The sequence below is a fragment of the Buteo buteo genome, chromosome 12 (genome assembly GCF_964188355.1).
Source record: "Buteo buteo chromosome 12, bButBut1.hap1.1, whole genome shotgun sequence".
Lineage (NCBI taxonomy): Eukaryota > Metazoa > Chordata > Aves > Accipitriformes > Accipitridae > Buteo > Buteo buteo.
In genome coordinates this window covers 10,934,974-10,950,912 of record NC_134182.1, presented here as the reverse complement: position 1 = coordinate 10,950,912, position 15,939 = coordinate 10,934,974, and the positions used below count along the sequence as shown (strand labels likewise).

At 37.1% G+C, this 15,939-nt stretch overlaps 1 protein-coding gene across 1 annotated transcript in view; it reads right to left on the bottom strand.

Moving 5' to 3' along the window:
- USH2A (usherin) overlaps window positions 1-15,939 on the bottom strand; it is a 392,565-nt gene that overhangs the window by 133,760 nt on the left and 242,866 nt on the right. The window contains exons 38-39 of the mRNA XM_075042640.1: window positions 5,039-5,189; window positions 4,724-4,866 (exon numbers count right to left, since the gene is read on the bottom strand). Coding sequence (XP_074898741.1) covers window positions 4,724-4,866; window positions 5,039-5,189 — 294 coding nt within the window. The remainder of the gene's footprint in view (window positions 1-4,723; window positions 4,867-5,038; window positions 5,190-15,939) is intronic.

The following is a 15,939-nucleotide window of genomic DNA, read 5'->3' as shown; positions in this document are numbered from 1 at the left end:
GTAGCTCTGGGCACAAGGGACCACGGGAATCTTTTATCACATCAGATCACAGAACTCCAAAGTCATTAAGCTGTTCATGCAATGACATGCAGTCCATATGAACCCCTTCAAATATGTATTAAGAGCCTTCTTCAGAGTATTCAGACGTTTTGCCCTCTACTGCTCCAAACACACATTGGTTCCAGAACCTCAGCCTACCAGTTAAGAAAATTCTTCTAATTCCTAATCTATAGGCATGCACGGGCAGTTTGTACTATTTATCATACAATCATCGTATCATATCTGCCACGATACTGCTTCAGCTTAATTTGTTCTTCTATCCTTTTGCTATTCACCCCGTCATGTATTTCACATGACTTCCTTTTTCCTTTATCACCTCACCAGGTTTTTTCTTCTCTTGCTCCAGTTTCCATTTATCTTTCTTGAGAACAGGCGACCACATTCCAATCAACCATGGATTAGTTTATATGCCTAAATTATATGGACATAACTTACATTGCTAAAGTAGGAGACTTGTCTTCTCAGACAATGAATATAATCAGCAGAGAAAGCAAACTCTTCCAAAAGCTGAGAACTGCATCATCTAATCTCTTGTCCTACATTGCCTCTTTCTATTGTCTGCATAAGGAAGCTTTAAGAGAATAGGCCTTCTCATCCTTGAACGAAAGCTCTGTGGTAAGCATGCCAGAGGAGCACACCATAGCACTCTATACGATAGGAATAACGCTTCCCTGTTTTGTCAAGAAATAGCTCAGCTGATACATTGCAGGAGCTCTCTTTTTTTTTAATTGCTTTTTTTTTTCTCTAGCAGCTTCAGTATGTAGTGATCTCAAGTGACTACTGTGTACTTTTGACATTACTTACTGTGAATAAACACTGGACAGGCCTGTAACTTCTTTATACATAAAAGAGATGGACTTGCAGTCACTTATGTAAGAACTAAAAAATAAAAAATTGGACTGCCTGATAGGCAACTCCCAAAACCTTCTCTCTCAACTAGTTCAAGCCAGGCCCTTATAAAAGGGCTTCAGTAAGAGCTCTCCATACTGGAATCATACACTGACCCATGGGACTGAAATGTAACCAACATGCTGGTGACTGCAATGCCCTGCTGTACGCAGCCCATTGGACTGCAGATGGTTTCTGGGACATTCAAAAGAGAAGAAAGGAACAGGCAGCTTTTCTCTAAAGTAGCAAATTTGCTAGCTTAAAACTTGTCCAAATCGAGAGGGATTTTCTCAAGCAGTAGAAAAAGCACCTTTCTCATTTGGGAACTATCCCTCTGATCAAAGATTACACCATGGGGATTGCTACCAGCCAATATAAGTTTGCAAATCATAAAGCTACACCATAAGAATGCAGCGGCTGCCATTGGGCCAGCTTCGGGTAACTGTAACCAACTCCTTTACAGTTTCCTTCTCAGATAGCTCAAAGACTTGCCATAACAAAAAGGAAAACTTAACTGATATCTTCTTTTTTTATATCTAGAACATTTCATTTTATTTCTGAATGCAATGCATGAAATTCTGCTCTCAGTTCAATGGTACCTACTGACCTCTCAGTTCAGTGGTGATTACACTGATTGCAAGAGAGTTATCTTAAATTTACATTCAAGTTACTGAAAGCAAGATCTAATCCAGGAACTTCATCAACTGTTTCTATTTGTCTGGCAGTAAATAGTCTGATGCTATACTGACCAAGATCACTGCAACAAACATCTTTTATTAACACATGTTTAGCAGGTTTTAAAATATTCATAGGATATGTACATCATTGTTATCTGGCACGGGCAGGTTAGACTTTAAAAAATGCATAGAATCAGCTACTACTGCTGCACTTAAAGTAAATGGAAGTATTTGAAAATTATTTACAGCATTTTTTCTTACATTAAAAAATAAGCCAAACCTACTAATCTGTATATTAAGACATTTTATTATCAGATGCAACAGATTTTTATGGCAGCATTTGCTAATTTTTCCTTAATAATTCCTAATATCCTCCTAGTTTAATAAATATTTACCATAAATAAAATATAATATGCAGATATATTGTGAAATCATCAGCTTGCATTAGTAGAACTCTATTGACTTTAAAAGTGGATGTGTTGATTTACATCTATTGCTATCAGGTGTATGTGCACACGAACACACACACACATGCATATATTTTATTCCTACAGTTATTTTATGCTTTGGTGAAACAAAAAAAGATGTATATTCACTGCATAAAATTCAGTAAAAACCTGTACACACATATATTTCAACAGAGTAAGAGATATGGGAAATTTCTACTGTCAAATTGTACTTTAAAAAGTCAAAGTGTATTGGTTAGCAGGGCCAGGAATTAAGTGTACTTCTGCAACAAGCTGTCAGTATAGGCATTTTTTTAAGAAACATATTGAAACCTTGACAGAAATACTGCTTATACCCAATGACAATCATTCAGTCTTAAGCAATTGAGTTGAATACCCTTTCACAGATGGCAGCCCTCCACAATGACACCAAAACCAGAGTCCTTTGTCACCACTGAAAGTTGGGGGGTGGAGGGGTGGGGTGGTGGTGGTTGTGAATGACAAGGGTTGTTGGATACTGGGGACACATCAGCATGTATTCTTTAGCAGTATCAATGCAAATGGAAGAGGACATTTTAAGGAAAATAATTTTCCCCTTGGAGACATGGAGTTTATAACTGAACTACAGAAGATGTTTTAAGCTAAAGAACAAGACGCAGCATCACAGCTGAAGAGGTGAGTTGTTTGTTAATCTCAAAATATTTTAATTGCTTAAACACTGGCAGGGGCATTATATTTTTCTTTTCTTGTTCTTAAGTTTTCTTTGGCAACTTCTACCTTCCCTGCTAACTTAAGGCATTTTTGCAGCCAGGTTTTGCAGAGGGTAGCATTTCATGCTAGTGCACAAAGACCATCGAAGTACTATACAGCGGGTAACTTCTACACAGATATTCAAGAAGGCTATATAGGATTCCATGTTCTGTGTAAGCCTTCTGCCCTATCCCTAACTCCCAAAAAGAGAATTTTCAAATTCTACACCCACTACTTCGCACAAAAAATAATTTTTACATATACTAACAAGTGATGCCTTTTAAATGCACTTCTGTTCTCCTCCTATCTAAAAAGAAACAACACTATGTGAACTATCTGACCAGAGCTAAATAATCATTACAATTCGAATGAAATAGTCATAGGAGACTGATTGCAGCTAGACCATGAAAGTAGACAAGTTTAATAATATTGTATCCACTTTTGGTAAGAAACAATTACAATAAAGGAATTGAATCTCAACGAAGATTTCACAGGTTGGTAACATCTCTGGTATGTAAAGACAAAGTTCAGAACTTACTTTTATTAGGTAATTACTTATAGGTAATGTGTTCATAGAAGCATTTATACCTTTGGAGCTTAAATAGATTTATCAGATAAATTTCTGTCATTAATTATTTGCTCAGCTTCAAAGAAAAATGTTTTACAATTGTGGGAACACGTGTTTTCTGAGTATTTTCTGGAGATAGACAGCTATCCATTTAGAGAAGGGCCTAAGATGAAGTGGAGTCACCAGAACTGAATATTTGCCACAACAATTGCATATGAGCATCATGTTAAATTTATGGTCTGAAATGCAGATCTCTCATCAGTGTAAAACAGAGTAAGGCCACAAGGCACTTTGGTGTGAAGGCAGAGAAAGCAACATAGTAATAAAACCAGTAGTGAAACACCACCCCACCCCATGCTTTTTCCTGCTCAGAATGACTTACTTTCTTATGAAACAAGATCTAACATGAAAAATCTCTTTAGAAAATACTTAATTTCTCCAAAATTTGGTACAATAGAATCATCCATTACTGGTTTAAAAAAAGGAAAAAAAGCGCTAAGAATACGTTTGAAAACAACAGATTTTTCCAAAAATTGTGCTATTAGATATCCTACTACATTGTAAGAGAAAACTAATAGCTCAGTTTCTTTAAAAAATCTGGAAATTATGTATTTTGTATATGTATTATGTACAACAAGCTCAAGTTCTGTCAGATGTTTCTGCTTACATATTGTATCAGGTGCAAAATCCTACCCTGCCAACTAAATGGCTGTATCTATATGCTGATACCTGTTTGTTAAATCAAGGGGCTGTTGAACAAATTATGTGGAGTGAGTCTGCAGAATGTAGAACTATTAATGAGGAATGTGATGGGACTGGCAACGACAAACTCAGTTTCAGACCAGTAGATCACCACTTTGAATTAACAAAGATCACTGGGAATGAAAAGTTCTGTTCAGCTATGGTACAGCTTAGGTGTTCTCAACACAGAGATAAGACAACTGTCATATACTCTTAACTTCAACTTATTTTCTCTGATATGACTGAAATCAGAATCAAGTCTCCAAATATAAAGGAATACAACTTACAAAGCTGCATTTACCAGTGTATCTTAAAGTAACCATATATGAACACGCATGCATAGAGGGATATTATATAAAGAAATAAGATACTACTTCACAAAACATATATTTAAATATTAATGTTTTATGAAAATCTAAGACAACAGCTACTTGATCCCTTAGGAGTTATTGCAAGTTAATATTCAGGAAGGAAATACATTATTGCTATTTAACTGAGAAAGCTAGATAACCAAAAGAAATTATGTGCAGTGGCAGCTGAACTGTTATTTATATTTTCTGCTAAAGGGAGTTAAACAAGATCAGACTGCTTACTGTCCTCTGCTGTAGACATTGAAGTCCAGTTGCTATAAGCACTGCCGTAACCATTGGAGGCAACCACTCTCATCTCATACTCAGTGTACGGCTCAAGATCTCCGACACTGTGTTGTAAGGAAGCAGTAGGGCTGGAAAGCAAACTGCAAAGAAAAGCAGCATGAGTTACATCATTAAACATCCCAACACCTAAAGAAAGACTAAAACATTGCATGTCTTGTAACAAAAACAGCCACCCTAAAGGTGAGCCATGTTCAAGATAATGGGACTTTTCTTGCTCAGCAGTTGATGGTGGCCTTGCTATGGTCTGCATACTCTAAAATGTCACCAGCAGAATGCCTCCGCCGCATCTGGAGTCGGTAGCTGGGCGCGCCTGGGGCGTTGTTGCGAACTGGTGTAGACCAGACAACCTGAAGACTGGTCGGAGTGGCAGATGAAAGCCTTGGAGGCATCACGCCATCTGGAGCTGTCGAAAAACATGGATGAATTAGAGCAGAGAAAACCACGGAGAACATATGCCGGGTGGAAACAAAATGCTCCATATACTGGAAAAACTGTTCCTCGGGATCAACAGCAATGTTAACATGGTCCATTTAGTTTAACATTTTCACTACTGAACAATGCTATTTCTTAATTTTCTTCTTTCCAATACAGTTACGTGAGAATCATTTTGCTAAAAGCAAACCTCCAAATACCAAAAGTAATTCAGAAGGAACATATTCTCTACCACCTGTTCAAATATTATCTACTTCTCTTTGTGCCCAGCTCTGCCACCCTAAGAAGTTAAAGAAATGCTCACAGAAATATTACCCAGCAAGAGCAAAATCGATCAGACTTTTATCATTCGGATACCTTCTCACCCTTATAAATTAATAACAATTTTAAAAGAAAACAGCAGAAATTTTAAGGGGAAAACCATCTTTAAGTAGAAATCAAAATAAATTCACGGAAGTATCCGTCTCTAGTCCAGTGTTTTGTTAATGAAATTAATTTTTATGAAGTCCAGGAACTGTAGATCAAAATGTGTCAGTAATGATATCACCAATGACCTTTAACTGCTGCAAATTTCACTGCATGCAGTAAAAAGAACTATGCCAATTTGCACCCATGAGTTTACGGCTTTGTTTTTACTTTAAGAAGAAAACAATCTGTTGAAGAAACTTTCTGTATATAAACACATCTGGAACTTTTATATATAATGCATGTCTGTAGCCATAGCTCTGTAGCTCTTTTCCAGAGAGTTAAAACACTGGAAAGTTACTGCCTTTGTCATTTAAACTCTTGTATAATAGTTTTGCTTTTCACGGTCCAGTAGTTACCATTTGCTTCTTTCTTTGGTCTTTCCAACAGAAAATTTTTGTTGCTGTTATTTTCTTCCTTCTCTCTATTGGAAAAAACAGTCTCACAGATCTGTAACTTAAGGTGTAGTTGTAAGCCTCAAGGCGTAAGTTGTTAAGATGAGTGAACAGTATTTTACCATAAGTTTTATGATTTTCATTTACGTCCTGTAAATGAGGTGGTTACTAAGAGGAAAGAAACAGACTTTGTGATACAGTGTCTGAATCATTGTCTCCCTGAAACACACGAAAGGATAGCATTGGCTCCAAAAAAAAAGTCATCAGTCATATACAGTAGTTTTTATTTTTACTGACGTATACATACAGAGATACGTGAACTAGCGTCTGACACTTTTACTCTGATTATAGATACTTATGACTGGGGAACTTCAAAATTCTTCAGGTCCAGCTCCAAATTGTATTACATAGAAAGGCACAAGACATGTCTTGCTCCAATCTACAGACTGGTTCCCTTTCCCTTAAGTTCAAGTTCTACCAGTTCTCATAAGAAATTTTACTAAAAGCTGGCTGCTGGGGTACCTGAGTTATTATCAGGTATTTTACTTCTGAGAATTGGCCCCTAGCCCTGCAACCCTCCTGTTTTTTTTTCAGGACAAGATGAAGTGGAACAGGATCTCCAGTTTCCCTCCCTCCCTTTCTGTCCTCTCTTACCACGAAAAAGACAACATAAAATTTTGGGGCTTGAGCCAGCCTGGCTGCCTTTGGATGCTCCCTCCTGCTGCTGTTATCTAGATGTAGGCAATAAGGCTCCAGTAAATCCCAAGTAAACTTGAAATCTTCCTGTTTCCAAATCCAGGAGATGTCTGAGACTAAGGTAATTCATGGTCTGCAAATCCCTTGCCAACACCTTCAAGGCCTATGAAGAGTTTGTAAGCACCTCAACTCAGAGGGAAGAAGATGGCTGATTTAACTTGAACAGCCCCCAACATCCCTCCAGCTGAGCCATCAAAAACAAGCATCTGCACACCAAATGCCTCTGTATGCGAATTAAATTTCCCCCTTAGAGTAAAAATGGAGAACATATATTTACCTCACTTAACATTGTTCTGTTTCACAGCAACATAACTAATGTTGAAGTTGTGCAATAAGGGGGTTTAAATCTTATGGATGTAAAGTACAGTACTCGCAGATAATCAGGAATTATTTTGGCATCCCTTTATAAAGTGATTCTTGAAGTTGTTAGCAGGCAAATTCAGCCAAATTCAGCCAGCACGAGAAAGATGGTGCAATTAATGTAAAAACTTACATTAGAGGGTGTTAAAGTGTTTTCACAAGCTGACACTAACAGAAAGACTCAATATCCCTTCAAAGCAGGATACAACCTTATTTAAAACTGAACTGTCTGTAGCTTAAAATGCACCAGTTGTTGAAGTGCACACAGAAATTCTACATCTAAAAATGAATCTAATTAGCTGAGCTGTAATTTGGCCAGGAAGCCAAAGTTCACACTGTTATTGAGGAGACAGTGTGAGCAACTCACTGAGGAGGCAAAAGCGTTAAATTTATTTCCAGTTCTGTCAGGACACATCACTTCACCTTTGTCTTTCATTTCTCAATCTGTTAAATGGAGATAATAATACTTATCCTTCTTTGTAAAGCTCTCGGAGATCTACAAAGTAAAAGCTCTGATTAAGCTTTATGTATGTATAGTGGTGGTTATTATAGCGATACAGGAATGTTCATCAAAAAACAAAGATGTAGCTGTCTAAATGTCAATAACAATTCACAGTGCGGATGTTATTTTAATGGCGTAGGTAATCTCAGCTAAATGTTAAAATCTCTTCTACCAACAAAAGCACAGCATAGGGAAGAGTAGAAAATTTGGACAAATCTCTTCTGTGAAAGTCGACTGACCTGTAGAACAAGCCAAGACCGCTACTTTCAAACCAACATGTTAGAATATACAGCAAATTTATTTAGTCTGAAAGACTTCCAGTAGCTTGCAGAGAATGTCCTCAGCTATGCACTAGCAAGTGTCCTCAGCTCTGCGCTTCCAAAGGAATGGAGCAGGGGGACAGGAGGGTACAACAAAGAAATTGTCAAGTCTCTGCTTAGTCGTAATGAGAAAGGTGCTCTATTAAACAAATCACACGTTGATCATCGAAACTATGGAGCACTTCCCCCCAAAAATGGTAATTCTAAATTGTACACAAACCATACTTTGACTGTTTCAAACACTCCTCATCACCAAGGTCTTCAGTGTAACATTTCCCTCAGCTTAACCCTTTTTATCCAATCTATATTCCCAAGAGACTCCTTACTACCAAAGTAATAACTGGCAACCAGCAATAATTCTACTGTGAATTTCTCAACAGAAGACCCATGTATCTATCAGCTTGATATATCGTCTTTAAGATGCAATGTTGCTCAAAAAGCTCCCCTCAAGCTTTAATATGACCCTCAGGGGGCAACCACTCCACTTGCAACCTACTGAATCAACATCTAGCCGAGTAAATCCTCACTTAGCAGGGCAGAAAGTCACGCTTTGTATATGAAGAGACTACAAAGGCAGAATGAAATATTTAATCAGATGTCAATTCATATCAAAGAATTAATAAGCAGCCCTGCAAAATAATAAAAACTGAAGACTGTTTCAAGCTGACAATGATATATTGTATTCCAGATACTCAGGTACATGCAGATGAATCAAGAAAGATCTGATCCCTGCTCGGCCCCTAATGTGCTAAACAGTCTTTGAAAAGTGTTTCAACTTGCCTCAATTTCCTTATCTTAAACAACATATGCAGTAGTAGTCAGCTTTGTAATTATTTGTTTCTTTTAGGACAGCAAGCATTGTGTTAAATGATTGTGCTTAGATTTTTAGTCCATGTTGAAAGCCTACTTTTCTGAGAGGTATTCATTATATTTATCATAAGGATATATCTGAAATTTAAATTTTCTGGAAGTAGAAGACTTTGAGTAGGACTATTAAAAGTGAACTGCCATTAGGACAATAATTTATTATTTAGTTATAAAAATGTCTGCACTATTAATCTTTAATAAGAGGAAGATAAGTCAGTAGAGCTTGATTGGATATCTATCAAATGGGTGTAAACTCACACCAACTTTGAAATGAAGCGACACACCACTTTTAACAGTGATCAGATATATTGCCCCTGCTGTATCCATAGTATCTGCAGATAGCCAGCTAGAAGAGTTTGGAGCTATGTGAATGTAAGTCTACAATTTGCCACATCTTCATATGTAAAATATTTAGCACAGGCAATGCGTTTGTATCTTATCAAAATATTTTTCATGCACGTGGATGCAAATGATAACTGCAGGTATTTAACTACAGAGGAGGAAAATAGGCTCTCTACAGTTTGTGCCATAACAGCAAGGAAAAGTTTCAGTCAGAGTGCCTTTAGATGAATGTCTTGCTCAGTCATGCCTACTCTCACTCTTTTCCAGGTTCAATTCACAAACCCCATTTCTTTATTTCATTGCAGTACTTGTTTAGATACTCCTGTTTCATTTTCTATTTTAGGTGCCCATACTGAGATCATCTCATTACAGCACTTTTTATGGCAATATGTTCTGCACGTTGACGTTTGTTTCTTCTGATTTTCCCAGGTATGCCTGTTATCTAGTTGTTTGCTCAGTTCAAATAATTCCAGTCATTGCACTCTCCATAATTCTCAACATGGGCACGTGGTTTTGTTTCATTTAACCGAAACAGGCCACAATGCTGGGCCACGATGTCATCACTAGAAGGGCATGCTAGTTATAAACCTTTATCTGTCAGCAAAGCAGAAGATTGCTTTTTTTTGTTTCTTATCTTCACAGGTTCATTGAAGTTTACTCCGGTTTGGTTTTTAACCCTCTTGTCCCAGTTATCTTTCCTACTCGGTGTATAGAGAATATATGCGGTTGTTCTTGATTTTTCATTTAACATATATCTTCAACCATTTTGTTTTCCACCTACTCAATGCCTACAGAGTGCATACAGTATTCTTGGACTGTCATCTTAATTTTATAATTTCACTGGTATGTGTTTCCAGTTACAGACAGATCTCCATCTAGTAATACAAATACCAGGGACAATGCACCCCTTATTCAACACACTTCCATGCACTTTGGAACATACAATGGGAAAGGTCCATGGTGGCCCTTCTTGCTTGTCCCGCTCTGGCACATGGGGCTTGGGAAGAAAAGAAGCTGTGCCATGGGAACAAGCCAGTAAAGAGACATAAAGGAGTAGCTTAAAGCCTCCATAAACTTCCCAGTAAATCCAAACCTGTTCACACCTCATGTTAGTGAAATTTTCTTTTCTGAAGTATAACATAAACAGGGCACAGAAATATCTTGTTCTCTCTTCACGATCTATCCTTTTTTATACATCTGATCTCTGCTATAATAGTAATTTCATTTGAAAAGGAGTGGCTTTGTAAATCTTTTCACTTTTAGCATTAATCTTTAATGTTACTTGTACTTGTAAGCCACAATATCACTCAGAAAGATGAAAATAAGAAGTTTGAAAAAATCTAAAATTTAGCTTTATCTAGATTGAGTGTGTAAGCTCTAACTGCACATTTTCCTTTGATTGCACTATTTGGTATTCCAAGCCGCAGAGTACAATTTTAGTAGGGCCCTGAAAATCAACTCAAGCTTTACTCCATGACCTGCAGACCTCAAGTTTAAGACAATTGCCTTTTGTAATCTCAGAGCAGGCTTACTTACTCCTCATTAACACTGCTCTAGTGAAAAACAAAATCAGACCTCCCCCTCCTTTTAATAACTTTTCTTCATGTACAACCTCAACATCTGCAATCCAGATATGGGTCTCAAGTAAAAATATGTGTAAGAGATGCCTCTTTCCTAAGTGTTATATTTTACTGAGGTCAACACTATAAAAATGTCTTACAGATTTGTCACCTTTACCTTGATACAAGAAGTAACTTGCCTTCCTTCCTCATGCTAGATAGTTTATCCATTTACCCAGCAAGAACTTTGCTAAACTCTAAAAGCTACAAAAGAATGCCAATAAGCAATTAGCTGAATGATTAATGATTTTAATACCTGTAATAAAGACATTGGATGGAATTTATAACTGCCCAGTAAAACTAATTATTCATCGGACTGTTTAAAAGGATGCCTAGCCAATAACTGTCATATCACAAAATTAATTTTTTTAAAAAATACTATGAGAAAAAAAAATAAGGATTGCTATTACATAATCAGGCAAAAACCACAATTAAAGAAACAGCTCCTGTGGGTTAATCGTGACTCTGGTTACTGGAAAACGAAGTATCTCTATGAAGTAGCTTTGAGAAACTACCAGATCTGCCTTTTTACTTAGGGGAACAGATGTGGCAAGAGCAGAGGGAACAAGACCCTCTCTATCTTCATGCAATAACTTCAGCTTCCTGCATGAAGCCGTTTTAGAGATTAATTTCAGGACTTTTTGGTTGGGGGTTTTTTGATGTTTGAAAGGAAGAAGGGGAAAGAATTTGACATCATCTTCAAAATCTTCCCTTACAACTGATATCTGCAGGCTGAGAGCTATGACCAGAGGCAGGTATGCTAACTTCCACATTGATGGAAACATTTCTGCTGAGAGTCTCATAGACTGCTGGTGAGGAGACACTTGGCTAAACTGAAATTTCTTTCTTAATGCTGATGGTACAATTTCAAAGAACTGCAGGCTGGCTTTCAAGGTTTTTACTTCATGTTTGAAACTAAACAGTTCTTAGATAGCTCTGGAAATAGGAGCTTCCTGAAAGCAACAAAAAAAGCAAATTATATCAATGATGGTTGGGAAAAGACCAGGGAAGAAAGTTTAAACCTATGTAGCTTAAATAATAATAGAAGAGCAAAGGAATAGACATATACGAATCTTCAACATCACAGAAGTTTTGCAAAGACAAAGAAAATCTGGGAAACAGGACATACAGTAATGGGATTAAACTGCTGCAAGAAAGATTTCAAATCTCCATCAGAGTAAACAACTGTTTTACCAGAAATGAGACAACTTACGGTTTTGAGGAAAGAAGACACACGACGTGATTTCCCAATGAGCTCTTTTTCAGCCTAATAATTCAATGAAGGGGACTCTAACATCATAGAAGATGAGGAAGGAACAAAGAAAAATGAAAAGGCACAGAGGTGGTGATGTTACAAGAAGCATATGCCTCAGTCTGAAGCATAAGTTGTTGAAAATTAATTTTTAATATTGTTTTATTCTATGACTGAAAGCAAAAAGATAACATGATATTCAAAACCAGAAAGCAGCATTCTACTTGTACAAGTGGTTTCTGCAAATGATTGTTGCTATATTTCCACTCAATGTGGCAAAAGAAACTAGGAAAATATAGCAACCTAACTGAACGCTAAAGAAAGTGAGATATTAGAAAAGATATGAAAGCTCTTGTTAAATAAGAAGTCTCCTGGTTCAAATTATGTGCACTCCTGCAGTATGAATGTGCCAGTGGTCTGTTACTCACAGAACAGCCTACCCTGCTAGCAGAAAGCTAAAGCATTACCAGTTGATGTGCATTTTGAAAGAAGCAACAGTTTATATATCCCTAAATGTACAGACTAAAGAACAATGCAGGTTTGCAAGTAAATTAGATCTTCAATAAGATTACTTGTAATTATTTTTAATCTATAAATTTCTCTGCAGTACATAGAGGATGGTGTGAAATACTACTATTTCTGATGGAATCCAAGCTTGAGAGTGTCCATAAATAGAAAACAGAGCTGACAAGATGAGAGATTAGCTGGTGTTAGGGAACCACTACACACAGTGGGTGGTGTGGTCTTATTATATCTTGAATGTCCTACAGGTATCTGCGAGATCCATGTCACTGGACTACCTTTTGGCCATGAAACAACTGAATCTGTAACAGATATTTTCCTCCTCAAATTCTTTCCTTATTTGCAGAAAGAGGAGGCAAAGAGGTTTCCTCAAAGTTTCTGCTCCTAGTAATCCAGGCAACACAGAGCTGGATTTGTTTTGCAGCTGCTAATTAACTACTTTATGCCGTATGTGGTAATCACAAACCCCCCTTGTCTCATTGTCAGTGTCTTTTTATAGTGAAAATGGGCGACAGGTGTTGAGAAAGAAGGAAGTGACTCTTCCCACCTACAGTTGCTGTCCCCATCCCTCTCATCTCCTCCACAGATAGCACAAGCAGAAAATCTGACTCTCTGACATGCCTGGAGGGGACCAGCTCCCTGTTGTGGCTCTGCCAAACCACTGCACCCCCTCAACCTGCCACCTCTTCTTCCCTTTCTGTAACAGAAAAAAGTGCATTTACACTGCCACATTTCCAGTGGCATTTACATGTTGTTTTGAAACAAATACTATGTAGCACTATAACTTATAAATAGAGAGAACATTTAGAAAAAGAAAATATTGTATTGTTGAATAATAAAAGTAAAATCTTAGTTATAAATGAGGAAAAACAATCACCATACTTTTAACTAAAAATACCCATTGTTTATACCAATAAATGAACCATTCTTCACAGCAGACCCACATATTAAAGGATCAGATAACTTTATCATTACTGGGAGTTGCAAGGCTGCAAAGACCAAGACTGCCTCCTTGGGTGTGAGTACATTTGGATAGCTCAGCAGAGGACATGCCATCATTAATACTTCTCATTACAGCTTTGGTTTTGGTTCTGGTCTCCTGATGGCAGTCATAGGAAACAATACTAAAGCTACAAACATAGCTGGTCTCGTGCTTCAGATTTTGTGATGTGTTCATGGTATTATATTCCCACAATCACTGTTCATACACCACTGTTTTCTGAGCTTGCAGAGTTTCCAAAAGCTTTCGTATATTCTAACTTACCTAATCTTCCGAAATATATCTTTATGCAATATGTGTATATGACATATGAGAAAAGCAACTAGCTCTTGGATATTTTGTTCATATATCAAAAAGCACCATAGCAGTGCACTAGGGAATATGCTGTCAAAGAAACCATGGAATTTTATCTTCTCATTTCCCATTTTCTCTAAGGTGTAGGTGCTTATCACAACAGTATCAAAGTGTCTTCTATGTCAGTGCACAGAAATAAATCTATTCCTGCTGAAAGTCATGAAGGAAATTCATAAATTGGGAATGTACAAAATCTCATAAACTTTACAAACTCTAGCTTTACATGCAGAGTGGGAGTCTCCTCTTTGCTTGCAAGAAGTGGTGTTCACCTAAAGACAGTGGAAGTCATGCCCTTAAAATACTGAGTATATAATTCTTTGGAAATTTACCTCTTATAGTTCAATCAAGCGTCTTCTAAAATTTTGCTGCCTAGAAGTCTTTTTCAGTAGCAATCATATTCTCACAAATGGAAGTTTAAAAAAAAAAATACCATTTACTACTTTGCTCCAATCTTCAAACTATTAAAAAGCATATTATCTTTTCCTGTTCACTTGAGTTGGACAAGGCTGAAAACAAAAATATCAAAGCAACAATACTTATTAAGTAGAAACTCTGGTTTGTGTGTTATCTTAACCTGCTTCTCAAGTCACTCTAAGGCATTCAAAGCATATAGCCTTTGAAGTAGCCTATACTCTCTAGTTTTCTTGTGCAAAGTACAGCATACGTCAGGTTCAGACAAAATACCAAAAATGACTGTATATTTTATTAAAAGCCTATTTTTTCCTCTCTCTCTTTTTAACAAAAGTCTAATTTAGTTGTTGTTCCCTTAGGTACAAAGTACACAGTTCATAATTCATTTGATATAAAATGTCGGTTTAGATTTTTGCACTTCTTTGATAAATGAGAAAAAACATGTACATTTCAATCTCCTTCTATGAGGTTTTACTAGCAGAAGCCCCCCTCCCATTGTGCTGCTCAAAGACCTTTGTGTTAAATTAAACATCAAGATTCAGAAACTGTAGGGAATGATATTTCCAAGACATACAGTACAAATATATGAGACTGGGAAAAAAGGTAATGATTTTTCCTACCAGTAAAGTGATGCCTCCCAAAGAGCATCTTTGATCCTTGAATTAGTTCTCAGTTATAATTTAATATATCAAAACTGTCAGCAGCTTTCCTTACCTTTAGACATAAAGTGTTATAGTCAGCTCCACAAAGAGCAAAATACAACATTCAGGGGTTTGCTCCTCTCGCAACATGTGCTTGTGACTCTAAAGTCTATCAATATTAATGGAGAAAATCTGTGTACATCAAAGGAAATGGCAGAGATTTAATTTAATTGTATCTGTCATCATTAACAGCAGGGAGTGTTTTTTCCTATATAACCAAATCCTGCCATTGATCAACATGCAAAAATCTCAGGGGGGTAATCTGCACAATGGCAAAGAGCAGAATCAAAAATTTAGTTCTGGAAATAAAACTATTATAATTCAGAAAATAACAACAGAACACTGTGTATTATTCTCTTATGTAACACATGAGGCTGAGGCTGACAAATCTGAACTATCACATTTACAGAGTAAACAAGAATTTTTATCACTTCTCAAAATTGCCAGCTGCAATGCTATGGCTGTCACTTCATGTTACAGTCTAGTTCAACAGCTGCAGTATCAATAAATTAAGCTGTATTAGAAAATAGCAATAGGATCACATTCTGATGCTCATGCTGACTATCAGCACTGATGAACAACATACATCCAGATCCACAAATGCCCAGAGCTCAAGACCTGCCCCTCTTGCCCGCTTTGCTGCTGACATGTACCCTTCCTCACCCCAACCTGAGCAGTGTCTTCAGCCCTGGGTTACCACAGCACCTGCTCTGTCTTCTTGCCCAATAAACAAGACCTTCGCCCCCCCGGTAGTAGAGTTTCAACAGGACAGATGGGCAGTATCCTGCCTTGCCTTGGTTATGAACCCAGAGATTAGTATGCTACCCAGAAAGTGGGAGATGGGAATGTTAGTCA